The 19882-nt window shown below is 36.6% G+C and overlaps 1 protein-coding gene across 1 annotated transcript; it reads left to right on the top strand.

Annotated features, from left to right (window-relative positions):
* Positions 1 to 3522: 3522 nt before the first annotated feature.
* Positions 3523 to 19164, top strand: LOC109098129. The gene is made up of 4 exons (XM_042718964.1): positions 3523 to 3670; positions 3937 to 4251; positions 18105 to 18419; positions 18571 to 19164. Exons 1-4 carry the CDS (start codon positions 3607 to 3609, stop codon positions 18648 to 18650), a joined length of 774 nt encoding a protein of 257 aa, XP_042574898.1. The 5' UTR covers positions 3523 to 3606; the 3' UTR covers positions 18651 to 19164.
* Positions 19165 to 19882: the final 718 nt, after the last annotated feature.

A 19882-nucleotide genomic window follows, 5' to 3' on the forward strand; every position in this document is an offset into this window, starting at 1 on the left:
GATGTAAAGCGTAATGTTAAGGCTGTTTATAAATCTATGTTTCGAGCTCTTGTTAATTAGGACAGTGAATCTAATTGTATGGAGCAAATGCGAAAGCTATTTCTTCTTTTCCTAGTTTGTTTGGACTGGTTTTAAGTCCTTGGTTCATGTTCAAATAATATACCTGAGGATGAAAAATATCTTTATAGTTGATTGTTGACAGGGTCTCTTTATTTACCCAATTATTATGCATTTTGTTTCTTCATTTCTTTTATTGGCGTATTGTGGAAGAATATTGTGGAATGTATGTGGGTATTCTGCTGTCGATTGTTGATAGGGGAGCTTAGCGCTACTCTCTTATCAATTCATCCTTATGGGATAATTTTCATATTGACTGTCCTTTTATGGGAGGTTCTTCTTTAATGTGAGATGCTTATATGTGACAGGTTTTATTTTTTGTATTTTTTTTTTGTTTTTTGTACCTTTGGTGATGCCTAAATTTCATGTAATTCTGTGGGGGTGAATGTAACGGAGTTAAAAAGAACATTGATTATGATATTAATGGATGTTGAATTCCATGAAATTAGAGGGTAAATTCAAATCTAAAGGTATTTTGGTGCCCCCTAGTGGTTAATGCATCGCAGACATTCTTTATTTTGTCCTTGCATGCTTACCGTAGTTCAGCAGAAAATGGTTCACACTGCTGCGGGTAAGCGTGTTTCTCTTCTCTCCTGTTTATGGTGTTTTAAAAAAGTGATAAGTGTGTTTAATAAGAGTTTTTCTGATGTAAACGTTTGTAGTGATTATATCAACAAATGTGCAGTGAGTTGGATGGGTTTATATGTCCGATGGATACTTTGTTGAGTACTTATCGTTGTGCCTCGTTACTCATGCTGTGAAATTAACGTGCTACTGCTGATGCAACATCAGATAGCTTAATGGAATACACACAGTTATCTTCATTTTATGTTTTTCTTATTTCAGTGGTTTATGTCAGCAGTGTTATCACCCCTGTCTTATAATACATTTTGATGTATTTCTCAGGTATGTGATTTTCATGTTTATTTTTGTCATTTTGTTAACATGAAATTGTTACAAGTTGTACGTAGTTCAGCAGAAAATGGTTCACACTGCTGCGGTGGTTTATGTCAGCAGTGTTATCACCCTGTCTAATAATACATTTTGATGTATTTCTCAGACACAAATATCATTGCTGCGGAGAATAAAAGAGAGAAAAGACAACCAGAGTCTTGTGTGCATCGTCCATTCAAAATTTGTGACGGTTGTGTGGGATGTATTAAGGCCACATTGGGGACAACAATCGTTACACATTTAACCCATCCAAAGTGCACACACACAGCAGTGAACACACACCCAGGGTACCCAGGGAGCAGTTGAGGGTTCAGTGCCTTGCTCAAGGGCACCTCAGTCATGGTGTTATTGGTGGTGGGGGGGGGTGTTGTTTATTTACCCCCACCTACAATCCCTGTTGGCGCAAAACTCGAACTCGTAATCTTTCGATTATGAGTCTGAATCTCTAACCATTAGGCCATGACTTTCCTTAAAACATGATAGCTACAAACATGTCATGAAAGTGAAGTACTGACAATGTAGATCAACTTGTGCAACTATAGTAATAATATACAGTATGTTACTTTAGAATGATACATGTAGAACGATACATGTATTCGTACCGAACCGTCACGGTACGGACACCTAGGTTCGGTGCATGAGGCCTTACAATGAATACAGGCAATTCACCCCCAATCCAGAAGGGGGAGCCCCACAGCAATGCAACGCTGTTTGATAACCGGCCACCAGCAGAAAAACAGCGAATGCCATGAGTTGCGCACTTGAAAACAAAGCCCACTAGACAGTGACCATGTGCTGACTCTGAATGCATCTCTCACAGACTGACAAAGGAGTATACTTTAAAGGCTTGTTTACTCAACTGTTTGCGAAATGGAGCTTTGTGCTCGTGTATCCTACCGCTCTCATTCGGCACAGATCCAAATATTCCATAATATTTCCATATTTGTGATGTAATGTATCTAAATGCTAAACTATTATTTACTATGTAAAATTATAGGCTTTGTACTTCAGTTCTAATGGTGACACAGAGGTGGGCGCGCTGATGTTTGGTTCACTGAATTTTATTTTGATAAAGTACCAACTGCATTGTCAAGTTAGCAATGCTGGAACTGATGTGTTTTGTATGTGTGTGTGTGTGTGTGTGTGTGTATGTGTGTGACGCGGTGCAACTGTTTCCTAATACCAGCAGATTCAACTTTAAACACTTATTGTCTTATTAATAATGCATCACTGTATAAAGGTCTTCTTTTATTTCTGAACACTCACAATGAAACAAAACATTGTGCTTTTGTAAAATAAAGAAAACAAATAGAATGTCGGTTTCTGCCGTATGAGTTTCCTTTCTGTGAACAAATTAAGACAAAAATGGACTGAAACTCAGCATATATAAGCTACATGTCGCACTGTTTTTCCCCTTGTTTATCTGTAAACTAAATCAAATATACAGTATTTCAAGTTTTTATTCCTTGTATGTACAGTATATATGTACTGCAGATTTTATATATATATAACAATGTAATAATATTTAGTAATTTTACATCTAGGTGGAAAATTTTTTAATTTGTACTACTGTCTGTTCAAAATAAATGAAAAGAAACCAAGCATAGTAGATTTTTTTTCCCTGTTGTCCCGAAATCGTATCAAACCGTGACCCCTGAACCAAGGTACATACTGAACCATGACATCTGTGTACCGTTCCACCCCTATTACTTTATAATAGGAACCATGCTGAGATGGGAGACATGCAGTACATTAAGAAACCATATATAACCATCCTCTCCTCACAGAGCACAATTCAGTGTAAATGTGTTGAATTCAGTGTTGTGGCCTTTCCAGAAAATGTTTTATCCACTTTCCTCATATCATATCCTCCCACAAACAAAAACATTAGTCACAAAATCACATGCTTACTTCTGCAAAATCATTACTCTAGTCTAAATGGTTTTGAAATGGTCTTTTTTTTTTTTTTTTTTTTTTACAACACTTTAGACAATTTAATTAAATATGCCCAACAAGGCCAATGTTAGGGTTATGTTTATTTTTTGTTCTTATTTTCATTGTTTTCAGTTCACCTGTGACCTAGTTTTACTTTAACTCCTAATTGTCATTTCGTTCACCTGTGTTTGATTAATTAACTCATTAGTTCTTTTGATTGCTCCCCATATATCCCCAATTCTCTGTTTTCTCCTTAGACTTTGTCCGTTCTACTTTAAGTATAATTGTGTGTTTATTGTGGCTTTGCAGCTTGTATTAATTAAATCTAGATTGTGGGAAATAGTACCTTTTTGCCTTTGTCTGCATTCCTTTGACACAACCGTAACAGCCAAAACTATGTGAGGTTTTTTTTTCTTTTTCTATTGGAATCAGGACCTTCCAAATAGGTTTTTCAAGATATACAAGAGTCTCTGTCACCAGTTTAACAGCCTGGTGGTTTTTGCAAGTTGCGTTTTTGCTGTTTAAATGTCAGTAATTTCCTGTATGTCAGATACTTCCTTTTCTGTTTTTGGAGAGAAGCATGAACCAGCGTGAACTAAAATGGCGTTAACTCATCTTCTGGAGTTCACTGTGATGTTTTTCAGTCATCTGAGCTCCAACACAGGTACCAAGCCACTGGATACTTCTCAAAGTACAGTTAACATTTAATGATATCATTAAAATATGATCTCTTTAATGTAGATGGGGTAAGACAATATTTAGATTCCTAAATCTTTTTCAGTAAAGTCTGATCAAAGGAAAATTGATACTAGAGTGGATAAATATTAATACATATTTACTATCTGGGCATCCTGGATTGATGTGATTTATCTTTAAAAGCTCCTAATTCAATAATGTTTACTGTAACAATTTTTTTTTTTTTTGCCCCAGTATCCACTGAAATAATCCAACCAACAGCAATAACCGCTCAGAAAGGACATCCTGTTTATCTTACTATACAAAAACATGCAAATGAGATGCAACAATTTGATGATTTGGAATGGCTAAAAGATGGTTTACATATTGTAGTCTCATATAATTTTAGAACAGTAAAGATTCACTCTTCCTATAAGGAGAGAGTGGATTTTAATACTGAAAACTACTCTCTAACACTGAAGAACATACAGGAGACAGACAGTGGACTCTACACTGCTAGAGCAAGTGGAGAATCAGATATCATCATTGGAAAATACAGTGTGACTGTTGGTAAGTAATTGTCACATTAAGAATTCAAAGCTATCTACTCAACAGTCAGAATGTATTAAGTAGCACTTCAACTCATACACAGCAAAATATCCAGTGTTGAAATCCTAGTGTTGGGGACTTTTAGAGTAAAGTGTTAAAGTTGTGGTGTTGAATTTTAAAGGATTAACACTAGCTAGTGTAAACAGCACCCTCTAGCCGGTGTAAATACGCAGAGTTACCTTTATTAACACTGTTGAGCGTTATTGGTCACATCCGGGACATTTGCTCGTGTGTGCGCCTGACAGATCTGAAATATTTTTCACAGACGCCATTTTCTTTGCTCACGATGCGGTGTATATGAGGATGGAAAACGGCTAAATAAAGTGTTTAATCTTACTCATAAAATGTGTTTTTTAATATATTGTTTTATAACAATATTTATTTGCTGTGTGCGCATAAACTTTTCTCAAAAACATTTCCTTTCACTTGCGTTGTGGAACAGACATGGACGTCACTTATTTTCTATATTGGAAATCTGAAAGTAAGCGTTTTTATCTCATTTAAAATATGTATTTAATGACATCATTTAAAGGGATATTTATTTGCTGTACTCTCCAAAACTTTCTCAAGAGAGATATTTTCTTTCTCTCACGATGGGGAGAAGACGGGGAATTTGGTTTTATCAAAGGAAAACAATAAGTAAGTTAAATGTTTTACCTCGTTTACATTTATGTATTTTATATGATGGTATTACTTTATGACAATATTTAAATGCTGTGCGCGCCTAAACTAGCCTAACCGTTTCTCACAGGTTTGAATTGCTATGCAGTACAGACGCAGGTTGCTTAGAAAAGGGAAAGACCAGAAGTAAGCGTTTTAATTTACCTAATTTAAAATGTGTATTTTATAACATCATATTGATTTATAGCGACATTTGTGTTGTGCGCTCCTACACTTTCCTCAGAGAGATTTTCTTTCACTCGCGATGCTGAGCAGACGGGGAAGTTGGTTTTAACCAGGAAGACACCGAAAGTAAGTGTTTTACTTCATTTACTATGTATTTCAAAAAATAATATTATTTAATAATGATATTTATATGCTGTGTGTGCCTAGACGATCTGAAACCTTTCTCACAGATTAAATTTGACGTCAAATCTAACCACTGTAAACGGCCCAAATCTAAAATAGCAATATCAGTAATTGTTTCTTGCGTGTCTCGTGACCAAATTTTGAGTTTTACTAATGTTGATGTGTCAGTGTATTGGATTTGGGTTTTTTTTGTTGTTTTTTCTCATATACATGTATGTATGTGTATGTTTCATATATTCATATATTTTCATATGTATTCACTTGTATATATTTGGAAATAACTTTTCAATATACTCATACTCTCCATACTGAGTGAGTTAAATTGTTCACCATTCAAAGTGAATTTGTGCCCTCACAAGACTTGGAATATGACACATGGGTAGCATGAACTACAGAATTTTTCTGTCATTTATTTGTGTTGTCCCATTTATGCGCATTCATTTTGATTGGCGGAGCCCTGCCTCAGCGCAATGAGATCAACATATTGCGACCTATTTTCCAGTAAGACTGACTTTCTTTTTACAAAATATATAAATTTACAGCAAGTTAAATGCTTTTCCTTAAAGGGATAGTTCACCCAAAAATTTAAATAATCATTTACTCACCATTGAATTTATCTTGTCATATGTTTCTTTGACAGACCACAAAAGGAGATTTAAATAAAACGTCCCCAATGTAATTGTCCATATGATGTCAGTCTATGGCGAATAACATCAAGCTTTTAAAATGGAAGCAAAAGTATAATAGAGTGGTCTTATGTATCATGTGATGTATATTCCAAGTTTTCTGTGTGTATACAATAAGGTTTGGTGAGAAACGTACTGAAATTTTGCATATTATTTAACAAACATCCCGACTTGATTGTTGGTCTCTGTGCATGACTGTGTGTTCATGAGACATTATTAGTTCAGTTCACTCTGAATTGAACACAATTTGTGAAAAAAAAAAAAAAAAAAAAAAACAAACAAACAAAAAAAAACACATCAAGATTAATAAAAATGTTACATAAAAAATTAAGCATGAAAATCCCCCAAAAAGTATCTGTGTACTTGCTTCACTGAGTTTAATCTTTTTTTTCACAGACTCCGGACTGGAGCTTCAGTTGTCATGAGTCAAAATGACAGCTGACAGATGAACGTGATAACTTCCTGTTGCAAAGAGCACAACAGATAGATTTACATCAGAGAAAAAAAGCGCATATATTGTATGTCATGTTATGTTTTTATTAATCTTGATTGTTCACAACTAGTGTGCTTTTCCTGGTTGAGTTGGATTGAATTGCTTTGCTAATAGATTCTCATGAACGCACATTCATGCACAGAGACCAACAGTCAGGTAAATAAATGATGACATAATTTTTATTTTTTGGGGTGAAATAACCCTTAAAACATTGTTCAACTGAATTGTTGTTTACGTATACTAATGCTGTTCCACAGACACCATGTAGGACATGTATGACGTACAGGTTTGGAACCACATGAGGATAAAAAAAAGACTTGTAATTGATAATTGAAAATAATTGATACTTGTCTCTGATATTTCACCTGTTAATAATAGTTTTGATGAATGGATGTGAAAGGTTTTTTTTTTTTTTTAATTTTACAGGAGAACTTTTGTGATGCTGCAAGAGGGAGTGGATTTCTTGCTTAGCTTCAGCCAGGGCCATCCTTAGTGGGGTGCAACTGGTGTGGTCGCCCCGGGCCCCACACTTAAGGGGTAAACGGACTGAAGGAAACACCACCCCCCCACCCCGGGAACGCGATCGGACCGAGGGGGGCATCACTCCCTATTTCGCACCAGGCCCCACATCAGCTAAGTACGGCCCTGCATTCAGCTTTGATGGTAATGAATGAGATGCTGTGGTTTAAGAAGATAAATGTAAGCACTATAAACCTAATGAAATTCAGAATACATATGGACCAAATAAGAATATGTACAAACCCGATTCCAAAAAAGTTGGGACACTGTACAAATTGTGAGTAAAAAAATCTCATAAACTTATATTTTATTCACAATAGAATATAGATAACATATCAAATGTTGAAAGTGAGACATTTTGAAATGTTATGCCAAATATTGGCTCATTTTGGATATCATGAGAAAAAGTTGGGACAGGTAGCAAAAAGAGGCCGGAAAAGTTAAATGTACATATAAGGAACAGCTGGAGGACCAATTTACAACTTATTAGGTCAATTGGCAACATGATTGGGTATAAAAAGAGCCTCTCAGTGTGCCAGTGTCAGAAGTCAAGATGGGCAGAGGATCACCAATTCCCCCAATGCTGCAGTGAAAAATAGTGGAGCAATATCAGAAAGGAGTTTCTCAGAGAAAAATTGCAAAGAGTTTGAAGTTATCATCATCTATCTACAGTGCATAATATTATCCAAAGATTCAGAGAATCTGGAACAATCTCTGTGCGTAAGGGCGGAAAACCATACTGGATGCCCGTGATCTTCGGGCCCTTAGACGGCACTGCATAACATACAGGAATGCTACTGTAATGTAAATCACAACATGGGCTCAGGAATACTTCCAGAAAACATTGTCGGTGAACACAATCCACTGTGCCATTCGCCGTTGCCGGCTAAAACTCTATAGGTCAAAAAAGAAGCCAGATCTAAACATGATCCAGAAGCGCAGGCGTTTTCTCTGGGCCAAAGCTCATTTAAAATGGACTGTGGCAAAGTGGAAAACTGTTCTGTGGTCAGACGAATCAAAATTTGAAGTTCTTTTTGGAAAACTGGGACGCCATGTCATCCGGACTAAAGAGGACAAGGACAACCCAAGTTGTTATCAGCGCTCAGTTCAGAAGCCTGCATCTCTGATGGTATGGGATTGCATGAGTGTGCGTGGCATGGGCAGCTTACACATCTGGAAAGGCACCATCAATGCTGAAAGGTATATCCAAGTTCTAGAACAACACATGCTCCCATCCAGATGTCGTCTCTTTCAGGGAAGACCTTGCATTTTCCAACATGACAATGCCAGACCACATACTGCATCAATTACAACATCATGGCTGCGTAGAAGAAGGATCCGGGTACTGAAATGGCCAGCCTGCAGTCCAGATCTTTCACCCATAGAAAAAATTTGGTGCATTATAAAGAGGAAGATGCGACAAAGAAGACCTAAGACAGTTGAGCAACTAGAAGCCTGTATTATTATTACTATTCCTAAACTTGAGCAACTTGTCTCCTCAGTCCCCAGATGTTTGCAGACTGTTATAAAAAGAAGAGGGGATGCCACACAGTGGTAAACATGGCCTTGTCCCAACTTTTTTGAGATGTGTTGATGCCATGAAATTTAAAATCAACTTATTTTTTCCCCTTAAAATGATACATTTTCTCAGTTTAAAACATTTGATATGTCATCTATGTTGTATTCTGAATAAAATATTGAAATTTGAAACTTCCACATCATTGCATTCTGTTTTTATTCACAATTTGTACAGTGTCTCAACTTTTTTGGAATCAGGTTTGTATTTTGTGCCTTTGCACTGATTTGCTTTGACCTTGTTTTCATTTTTGTAAGAACATGTTCTTTACGTGTATTGAAAACACTGAATGTGAAGACATTTTGGTGCAGGGACATGTTTCAATTGTTACAATGTTTCAATTAAAATAAATAAATGTAAACATGCATTGTTTTGTGGATTAATTTATTTATATATATTTAAAAAAAAAAATTACCTGAACATTGAACACCTGAACCTGAACACCACACAATGAACTCAAATTTAACACTCCTGAAATGTATATGACTCCTTCCATTTTGGAGTTAAAATAACACTTTTGAAAGTGTGAAATATGTACATTACTCACAGAGTACATTTTAACACCATAAGAGTTTATTTGTAATCCAACAGAAGTGTGTGACACATCTGCCGGATTTACAAATAAACTCTTTCAGTGTTAAAAATATACTCCGCATAATGTACATATTTCACACTTTCGAAAGCGTTATTTTAACTCCAAAATGGAGGGAGTCATATATACATTTCAGGAGTGTTAAATTTGACTCTAATTGAGTTAATTGTACACTGGCTTTTTTGCTGTGTAGATTTAATAAAGTTCTGTAGTGTTCAGATTAGCACATACCAGGGCTTTAACCTGCAGCAAAAAAAAGGCCGGGAAACAGTGTAAAAGTAGCCAAATTCAGCAGTAAAATTTGATGACTTGGCAACCCTGTGCCTAAATGAATCTGGCAGCAATCAGGTGGTACAGCGTTCACATGGTCCTAGCCAGTTTTGCCATATAAATGCATAATTCAGCTCTGATTAGAACGTCATGTGTTGTCATCTCAGAATTACAGTAACTGACCCTTTGCAAAAACCTGCCCTCCTTAGTTACTATTGCTGTTACCGACAAGCCATGTCACTCTCAAGCTACACCAGCGGTTCTCAGTTCCAGTCCTCGCGCACCCCCCGCTCTGCATATTTTGCACGTCTCTCTTTAAGAGGGGCAGCTGTGACCTAATGGTTAGAGATTTGGTGGGAGGGAGTGAATGAACAGCGCTCTCTTCCACCCTCAATACCCATGGCTGAAGTGCCCTTGAGCAAGGCACTGAACCCCCAGTTGCTCCCTGGGCGCTGGATATAGCTGCCCACTGCTCTGGGTGTGTGTTCACGGTGTGTTCACTTCTCACTGCTGTGTGTGTGCACTTGGATGGGTTAAATGCAGAGCACCAATTCCGAGTATGGGTTACCATACTTGGCAAATGTCACGACTTTCACTTTCACTAACACACCTGGGCCTGTATTCACAAAATATCTTAAAGTAAATTAAGAAGCTCCTAACTTGCCAATTTAGGAGAAAATCTTAAAAATAGTGGGCGTGTCAGTCCTAAATTTACGATTCTTAAATTTTTGCTCTAAGAGTATTTCATAAAGTGGTTTAGCGCTAAAATGAGCTCCTAAATCTGTGACCAAATCTGAAATATCCTAAAATGGCTGTTGCCAGCAATCTACCCAGGATGCTTCGATAGCGGCCTTAAGCTCATCCAGAGTGTTGGGTCTTGCTTCTCTCAACTTTCTCTTCACAATATCCCACAGATTCTCTATAGGGTTCAGGACAGGAGAGTTGGCAGGCCAATTGAGCACAGTAATACCATGGTCAGTAAACTGAAAAACGAAATCTTCATCTCCATAAAGCTTTTCAGCAGATGGAAGCATGAAGTGCTCCAAAATCTCCTGATAGCTAGCTGCATTGACCCTGCCCTTGATAAAACACAGTGGACCAACACCAGCAGCTGACATGGCACCCCAGACCATCACTGACTGTGGGTACTTGACACTGGACTTCAGGCATTTTGGCATTTCCTTCTCCCCAGTCTTCCTCCAGACTCTGGCACCTTGATTTCCGAATGACATGCAAAATTTGCTTTCATCCGAAAAAAGGACTTTGTACCACTGAGCAACAGTCCAGGTGCTGCTTCTCTGTAGCCCAGGTCAGGCGCTTCTGCCGCTATTTCTGGTTCAAAAGCACACGCCTGTGCACGGTGGCTCTGGATGTTTCTACTCCAGACTCAGTCCACTGCTTCCGCAGGTCCCCCAAGGTCTGGAATCGGTCCTTCTCCACAATCTTCCTCAGGGTCTGGTCACCTCTTCTCGTTGTGCAGCTTTTTTGCCACACTTTTTCCTTCCCACAGACTTCCCACTGAGGTGCCTTGATACAGCACTCTGGGAACAGCCTATTTGTTCAGAAATTTCTTTCTGTGTCTTACCCTCTCGCTTGAGGGTGTCAATGATGGCCTTCTGGACAGCAGTCAGGTTGGCAGTCTTACCCATGATTGCGGTTTTGAGTAATGAACCAGGCTGGGAGTTTTTAAAAGCCTCAAGAATCTTTTGCAGGTGTTTAGAGTTAATTAGTTGATTCGGATGATTAGGTTAATAGCTCGTTTAGAGAACCTTTTCATGATATGCTAATTTTTTGAGATAGGAATTTTGGGTTTTCATGAGCTGTATATCAAAATTATCAGTATTAAAACAATAAAAGACCTGAAATATTTCAGTTGGTGTGCAATGAATCTAAAATATATGAAAGTTTAATTTTTATCATTACATTATGGAAAATAATGAACTTTTTCACAATATGCTAATTTTTTGAGAAGGACCTGTATAGCTGTTCTAGCGTCCAGTTTGCTTTTCTTTTATGTTTGCATGTCTTACTATCTGCCATGATTATTCTGCTAATTAAAAGGCTGTTTATGCATATTACCAAAATTGTATAAGTCGCTTAGTAACAGAAAAAAAAAATCCATATGAAGTAGCGAAATCATGCAGTCCTTGATGGACAAATTGTTAACGGCTGGCTAATGTGGTAATATAGTACATTGGGCAGGACATCCATATGCTCACCTAACATTCATCGACCTCAAATATGGCTTATCATCTGAGATACGTATGTAGTAGCAACTTTACATGGCAACTCAATCTAATGTTAGCCTAGAAAAAAGTATGCATGTTTGTGCAGAGTGTGAAAGCTTAACAGTGGCGCGCTTGGGCTACTGTATGACAGATGGAGGTGCCGGTGCGATTACTTGATCTTAAAATACTTCATCATTATTGGTCAAACAGATAAGAGTAATGCATCTTTTGTATCTGTAAAGACTCTACGTTTATTTGTGTGCACTCAGAATCCCTTACGAAAAAGAAGTTTATTCAAGTGTGCTATTAGTATACTTATTTTAAACTAAAAATAGGAAAGTATACTTTTAGTTTACTTTTTATGTACTTCTCAGAAATGGGCTTTATGTACTTCTAAGATATATACTTATAATGACAATTAAGTATACTTGACTTATACTTACAAAAAGTCTAAATATACTTGAACTTTACTTAAGTATACTTAATAAAATAAACTTGAAGTATACTACTTTTTGGTAAGGGATAGCAACAAAATGTTGCACTTTTGTGAAATAAAGCAAACTTGATACGCTTTCTGTCGTCTTGGACTGTGAACTTGAGCATGTCACTTCGAAACTGTGTATGTTTGCCTTATTACAGACATTAAAAATATATCTATAGAGAGTGAAACTTTTAAATGAACCAATTCAAACAGAAAACAAATATTCTCACATCATGTAATCCGTATGAAACATGCATACAGGTGCTATGGAGATGAGTCACTGTTGCAGACTTTATCTCTCAAACTGAAAACAGAAAGCACTAGTGTAAGAAATTACAATAAATTAAAATGTTACAGTACAGTGTACATGCTGTTTTTCCCTAACAAATTCATAATTGGGCTATATTTCCCCGGAGCGTTGTGGCAAGCCTTTTTTTGTGTGTGCTTGAGTGCTTAGGCTATGTAGGCAATTAAAGGCTCATTATTATGATTTATATGGTTTATTAACAAAAGTGTGACTAATAGTCGACTAATGCTTAAAATGAACGACTTCTAGTGGAACAGAAAAATCTTTAGTCGAGGGCAGTCCTAGTGCATACTAACTAATTGTTTATTAGAAGCATACATATGAGGCTGACATCGAATATATAGCCTACTTGTTTAATTAGTGACACTTAGCCTGCATTTTAAAATCTTTATTTGAATATGACAACATAATATTGCGCTCTGCAATATTTCTATGAATAAATCTCTGACAGAAACTATCAGCCAATCACTGTGTGCATAGTTAGTAAGTATGCTGACATCATCCATAGCAATGAGGTCAACCCCGCCCCCTTACTCTTAGCTTAAGACTTCTCTCTATTCCTTAGTAAAAGTTTGTCTCAGCAGCTTTGTGAATAGGTTTTAAGAAAAAACTCTTAGCTAAAAACGTTTACTGCTATTTAAGAGAACTCTTAGTGGTAAGATAAAATGTATTGTGAATACAGGCCCTGATTCAGATAACCAGCTCGTTAGAAGTGAGCTACGTGCATGAACTGTGTGATCCCTATGACCCCTACACAGTGTTTATTGCTCCCTATTCTCTGAGTAGAGGAAATCTGTTGAAGTTTACCTCACTTCGGAACATTCATTCACGGATTTGCACTGTGCAACATCTTCACACATGGACAAGTGACATCATATACCTCTGTAAATAAATACAACCTAAATTCACATATCGCACACTTCAATGCACTTTGAATGGAACATATACGTTTGCTTCAAACCGGAATCATGGCGGAATATCCTGTGATGTCCACTTCACAGGGCACTTAAGTTCGAATAGAACAAACGTTTGAAGCGATAAGAGACATACAAAATTTGCAGAGCAGGGGGGCGCGAGGACTGGAATTGAGAACTGCTGCACTACACGTTCTCATGCAGTGACATACATTGTGGAGCAAAGAGGAAACTGACAACATGCTGACAGTCAAGGCAGAGTAGATTACTTTAGGTATGAAACAAAGTCTCAGCTTTCAAATTTTGTCATTTTGTTTAGAAATTTAAACAATAAATACTGTTTTGTGGCTCTTCAATGTTCGTGACAGATCGCTATAGTTCCAGCAGCACGTGAACCGATCGTCTTTTCATATTTACACTGAACAAAATTATAAACGCAACACTTTTGTTTTTGCCCCCATTTTCATGAGCTGAACTCAAAGATCTAAGACTTTTTCAATGTACACAAAAGACCTATTTCTCTCAAATATTGTTCACAAATCTGTCTATATCTGTATTAGTGAGCACTTCTCCTTTGCCGAGATAATCCATCCACCTCACAGGTGTGGCATATCAAGATGCTGGTTAGACAGCATGATTATTGCACAGGTGTGCCTTAGGCTGGCCACAATACAAGGCCACTGTAAAATGTGCAGTTTTATCACACAGCACGATGCCACAGATGTCATAAGTTTTGAGGGACTGTGCAACTGGCATGCTGACTGCAGAAATGTCCACCAGACCTGTTGCCCGTGAACTGAATGTTCATTTCTCTATCATAAGCCGTCTCCAAAGGCGTTCCAGAGAATTAAGGGCAGTCACACTGCACTTTTCGTTCCATCGACTTCCATTCATATGCATGCAAATGTGTCAGACCGGAAACGCAAGCTCATGTGAAAAATGTTGCATTTCGCTGTGTTCCAAAGTTCATGTTTGGTGAACTCTGACGTGCGAATTCACATCACGTGAAGACGTGTGGCCAGTAGAAGATTGATACGTTACTGCGTGACCTCACTGTACAGAAATTAACAAAATGGAGGAAGCGCTAATTTTAACCGTAGCACAGTGTAGCATCTTAAAAGATTATAAAAATCAAATAAAAATAGCTACATGGTTCGCGGTGTCAATGGAAACAGGAACAGATGGTACATTTGAATGCGGACACATGTTTTTTTTTTTTTTTTGCGATGTACTTGTACCGTGTGTTATGTGCAGGCATCAAAAGCGTCTTATATTGTGATCTCTCTCTCTCTCTCTTTCCATTGCAAAAGACACAGTACAAGCACATCAGAATCCATGTTGTGATAACTGAGGGGAAACTTTGGTGCTTGATGTTATATCCTGTTCCCGCCCATGTTTGCAGCCGCATCTGAAAAAATTTTGCATGTTCAAAGTCTAGTGTGACCGCACCTTTAGGCAGTGCATCCAGCCAGCCTCACAACCACAGACCACGTGTAACCACACCAGCCCAGGACCTCCACCTCCAGCATCTTCACCTCTAAGATCGTCTGAGACCAGCCACCCGGACAGGTGCTACAACAATCGGTTTGCATAACCAAAGAATTTCTGCACAAACTATCAGAAACCGTCTCAAGGAAGCTCATCTGCATGCTCGTCGTCCTCATCGGGGTCTCAACCTGACTGCAGTTCGTCATCATAACCAACCTGTGAGGTGGATGGATTATCTCGGCAAAGGAGAAGTGCTCACTAACACAGATTTGTGAACAATATTTGAGAGAAATAGGCCTTTTGTGTACACAGAAAAAGTCTTAGATCTTTGAGTTCAGCTCATGAAAAATGGGGGCAAAAACAAAAGTGTTAAGGTTATTATTTTGTTCAGTGTACTTAAAGCGTGAAATAAACATGAATGAACATAAGAGCACATTTTATTTCAACCGCAGAGATCAACCGTCAATAAACACAATTTAAAAATTAATCTACTCTCCTGTCTGATTTGTTTGTTGGACAAAATGGTGGATGGTCAGATCACCTGTCAATCAAGCTCTTCACAAAGGGTCAATAGAGTGTATGCATAAGACGTCACCGACAGCTGGAGTGACTGCGGTTCCACCCACTGAGTGGCAAAATGACTGAATGACAGCACTGGTTTTCAGCATGAATGCTGCAACAGAACAAACAAAACACATCTAAAACACGAAAAAGCTTTGTGATTGCCTGTAAAAATAGATTTGACAAGAAGTCTAAGGTATATTTTTACAGATGCCGAAAGCTACAGCAAAATGGATCCCTGCAATTCAAAGAAACAAATGGACTCAAGGCAGTGAAACACATATTTGCAGTTATTTTATTTTAAATTTGTTGAATTTTGCGGTAAAATCATATATATTGTATGTATTGTGTTGTTATATATCGTATTGACAATTACATATTTACCGTCTTATATTCTGCATAACTGGATGTTTTTAAATAAACACTGACAAAAACTATATAAGTTTTTGTTCTGGACGATATGACAATATATATAACATTGATGTAAGTGATCACCTGGATTTAGGCCAACCTATTTTGTATTTATAAAATGCATTCACATGCAAATTTGCTTTGTGTTTCCCTGGCGTTGAAATTCTGGCACATTTAAATGTCAGGAAACATGATTCCTGGCAGTATAACAATATCCATTGACCACTGGGTCTTTGGTAAGTTGTAAGACACACTATATCGAGTCCAAAAACCTTTAGTTTAAACTGATTATCATTTGTTTTACTCACATTTTTGCAGCTTCCCTATTAAATCCAGTCATGCAGCAGGCTCTTTTGCCACTCAGTCCGGCTGAGGGGGTGTGTTCCGGCCGGAACGTGACGTCAGTGCATACCCTCTATTATGACACTGCATGAATGTAGCGTGTGCACATAAAGCTGCCTCTGAAACAGTGTGCAACTACAGAATCGAGTTATGTTTTGCATGTTGTTGTGCGTAAATGGCAAAATAGATACAGAATTATGTCAAAATGCTTGTCTTGGTGAGTATTCACATAAACGCTTTCTGGTTTATATTAAACATAGTCGATTTAGGCTATTATGTGAATGTAAACAGATGAGAAAAAAAATGCACATATAGCAGCATTTTAGATTCATGCATGAGGTCTGAGAGACAGTAGTCTAAATAAACCTGTCATTAATGTTTATTTCAACCCGGTCTCATAAAAATACGTACCTCTGGGTACTTTTCTGCAACAATTTTTACGTACCTTACTGCACATTTCGCTGCAGTTTCAAAGAAAAATGTCCACTGAGTGGCGCTAAAACACGGGTTCAATACGTAAACCCTGGCACATTTTTATTACGTTGATAAAGGTTCATATTGCTGTGTTTTTATTATGTTGATTCAGGTACATATTGCGGTGGTTTAGAACTCAAATATCCGACTGTCGCTAAAAGTTATTGCTCTATTGTTTTGGAAATATGCCCTACACCAAACCCAAACCCAACCCCAAACCTACCCAATAGTGTTAACAAATACAAAACGGATATAAAAATGCATTTGTTGATGCAACCGTGCCATCTGAACTTCCTTATATGCAGATTTGAACTGTTTTGTCAAACCGTAGTTACAGGGGATTCGAAGTACATCTCCGTAGTACTGCGTGAGCTATCGAACAAACCTACAGTCTATGAAAACCCGTGGAAATTAAGCTGGATATGTGTGATGCTAACATTCAAAAGCATCAGTTTTTTAAATCTCCAAGCATGTTAAAATTGTTTTGAAGTCATAACATAATATTCTTCAAGTAATTGTGTGAAAATTACGCTTTATTAATCCAAACTACGTTTATGTGAAAAGGAATAAAAGGTGTCTGAGTTTTACTGCCTGTAGTGTTCATTTCTTTTGGAAAATGCAGTGATATGTACTTATTGGTATGTATTTGGTTTTCGCAAAAAAACTGTCCCAGGTACGTTTTTGCCATGAGACCAGGAAGGTGTATTTATACAGTGAAGACTATCCAGTATTATTTTACAGTTGAACAGATTATTCAATTGCTGTAGTATTTCTGTACCTGAATCTAATTGTTAGACCTACCTGAAAAACATAATGCACTTCTAATTTCATTTGCATCTTATTGTTTTTGTGTGTGCTATTGATTTTCATTTATTTATTTATTTGTTCTCATTTTATTCCTGACAGTTTACTTCTCTTTTTTAGTTAAACTCAATTCAAAGTTGAAATCAATGTTCCTAGCTCTGTAAGCTATTGCCCAACAAAATCAGCCCATAGCACTTATCTAAATTTTAAAACAAACACAATGAGTGACAAAACATTTAGGTAATATGATTGTACTTAAAAAAAAAAAAAAAAAATAAAAATATATATATATATATATATATATATATATATATATATATATATATATATATATTATATATAAACAATTCCCCCCTAAATTAAAAAATTCCCCCACAAGGTGGATTCCCCCATTTTCCAAAAAGAAATCCAGCCCCTGCATTCTGAACTGTATATTAAAGTCAATGCTTACATAAAAAAATTTACTTAACTTAAAGTGTAATGCTTTACAACTTTGCACATTTATTTGATAATTTTTTTTTTTTTATAAACTACATTTACTCTCTGGTAAACTTAAATGGATGGGCATCTTTAGAGGCTCCTAATTAAATTCAGCAATAATTTTTACTGTCATAACTAATTTATTTATTTTTTCCACAGTATCCAGTGACACAATCCAACCAACAGCAATAACTGTTCAGAGAGGACATCTTGTTCATCTTACTATACAAAAACCTGCAAATGAGATCCCACAATTTGATGATTTGGAATGGCTAAAAGATGGTTTACATATTGTAGTCTCATATAATTTTAGAACAGTAAAGATTCACTCTTCCTATAAGGAGAGAGTGGATTTTAATACTGAAAACTACTCTCTAACACTGAAGAACATACAGGAGACAGACAGTGGACTCTACACTGCTAGAGCAAGTGGAGAATCAGATATCATCATTGGAAAATACAATGTGACTGTTGGTAAGTAATTATTGTCACATTTAGAATTTAACGCTATTTTTAGAATTTAAAGTATTTTAAGTAGCACTTCAACTCATAGATTAGCACAATTTTGTAATGTTCAGTTTAGCACGTTCTGAGCTGTATATTAAAGTCAGTGCTTACATTTCAGATAGTACAAGTCATGGAACCACCGGATCTGTTTCTCTTACTTGGTTCATGTTCCTTGTCCTTTTGAGAACATTAATTTGAGCCAACTACTGTACTGGAGCTACAGACAAAAAAAAAAACCCTTATTTGCTTAACAGCTACCATTAAGCTTCTTCATTGCATGCACAAGCAAATGACACTCATAAATTTTAAAGATCAATTCAAGAGATTTTTGACATCAGAGCCATTTCACAAAATCTATTTACAGGTTCTTGTGTATACAAACTTTGAAATACATTTTACCCTGAAAAAAAATTGAAACACCAATATCATAGGTTCAGTTCCCAAGGAAAGCAAGAAAAAATAAAATAAATTAAAAATTGTACCTTGAATGCAATGCAAGTCTTTTTGTTTTTGTCTGCCAAATGCATAAATGTATAAATGATGTAAATATATGCATTTTGCTCTGTGTACATTTGAATTACAGTATAAAACATTGTATTATTTTACTACACAGTGAATCTTTCACAGTGAACTGATTCACTACACAGTGAATCAGTCATCTTCTTTAAAAATTAACTAATAAAACTTATATTGGTTTAGCTCATGTACAGAATCTAAATGAATGTCAAATGTCTTTAAAGCACATAGATCCACTCTAATACCGCTTCAGATTGGTGTCTCTCATCATTTCAATATTCATCAGGTTCAGCAACCTGTGCCTAGAATCGCAAGATTTCAAGGAAAACTTTGTTAGAAAATGTTAAAATATAGAAGTCAATATTTGAAGTGGATCAAAAAAATTCATCAACGTTGTCCTAAGACAAGAACGGCTATTGTTTTTGTTTTAGGACATCTTTGATTAAAGGTTTTAATCCACTTCAAATGTTGATTACTGTAGTTAGCTACATCAAATCTAAAAGTGTTGCATATTTTATTGGTGCAGAGATGAGCAGTGTTGGGGAAAGTTACTTTTAAAGTAACGCATACAATATTGGTTACTTTGTTACTTTTATGGAAAGTAATGCATTGTTTTACTTTTGTGTACTTTTTGTCACCTGGGCTGGGCTTGCTTATTTATTTTTAATAACAGAAAATCCAAAAAGGATTTTCACAGTTTCTCTCGACACGGGGACAGGAAAGGTGTCAGTGAATACATAGGGGAAAAAAGTAATTTGTGTTACACAGTGAATCAGTCATCTTCTTTAAAAATTAACTAATAAAACTTATATTGGTTTAGCTCATGTACAGAATCTAAATGAATGTCAAATGTCTTTAAAGCACATAGATCCACTCTAATACCGCTTCAGATTGGTGTCTCTCATCATTTCAAT

This window comes from Cyprinus carpio, chromosome B2 (assembly GCF_018340385.1).
Source record: "Cyprinus carpio isolate SPL01 chromosome B2, ASM1834038v1, whole genome shotgun sequence".
NCBI classification, from domain to species: Eukaryota; Metazoa; Chordata; class Actinopteri; order Cypriniformes; family Cyprinidae; genus Cyprinus; species Cyprinus carpio.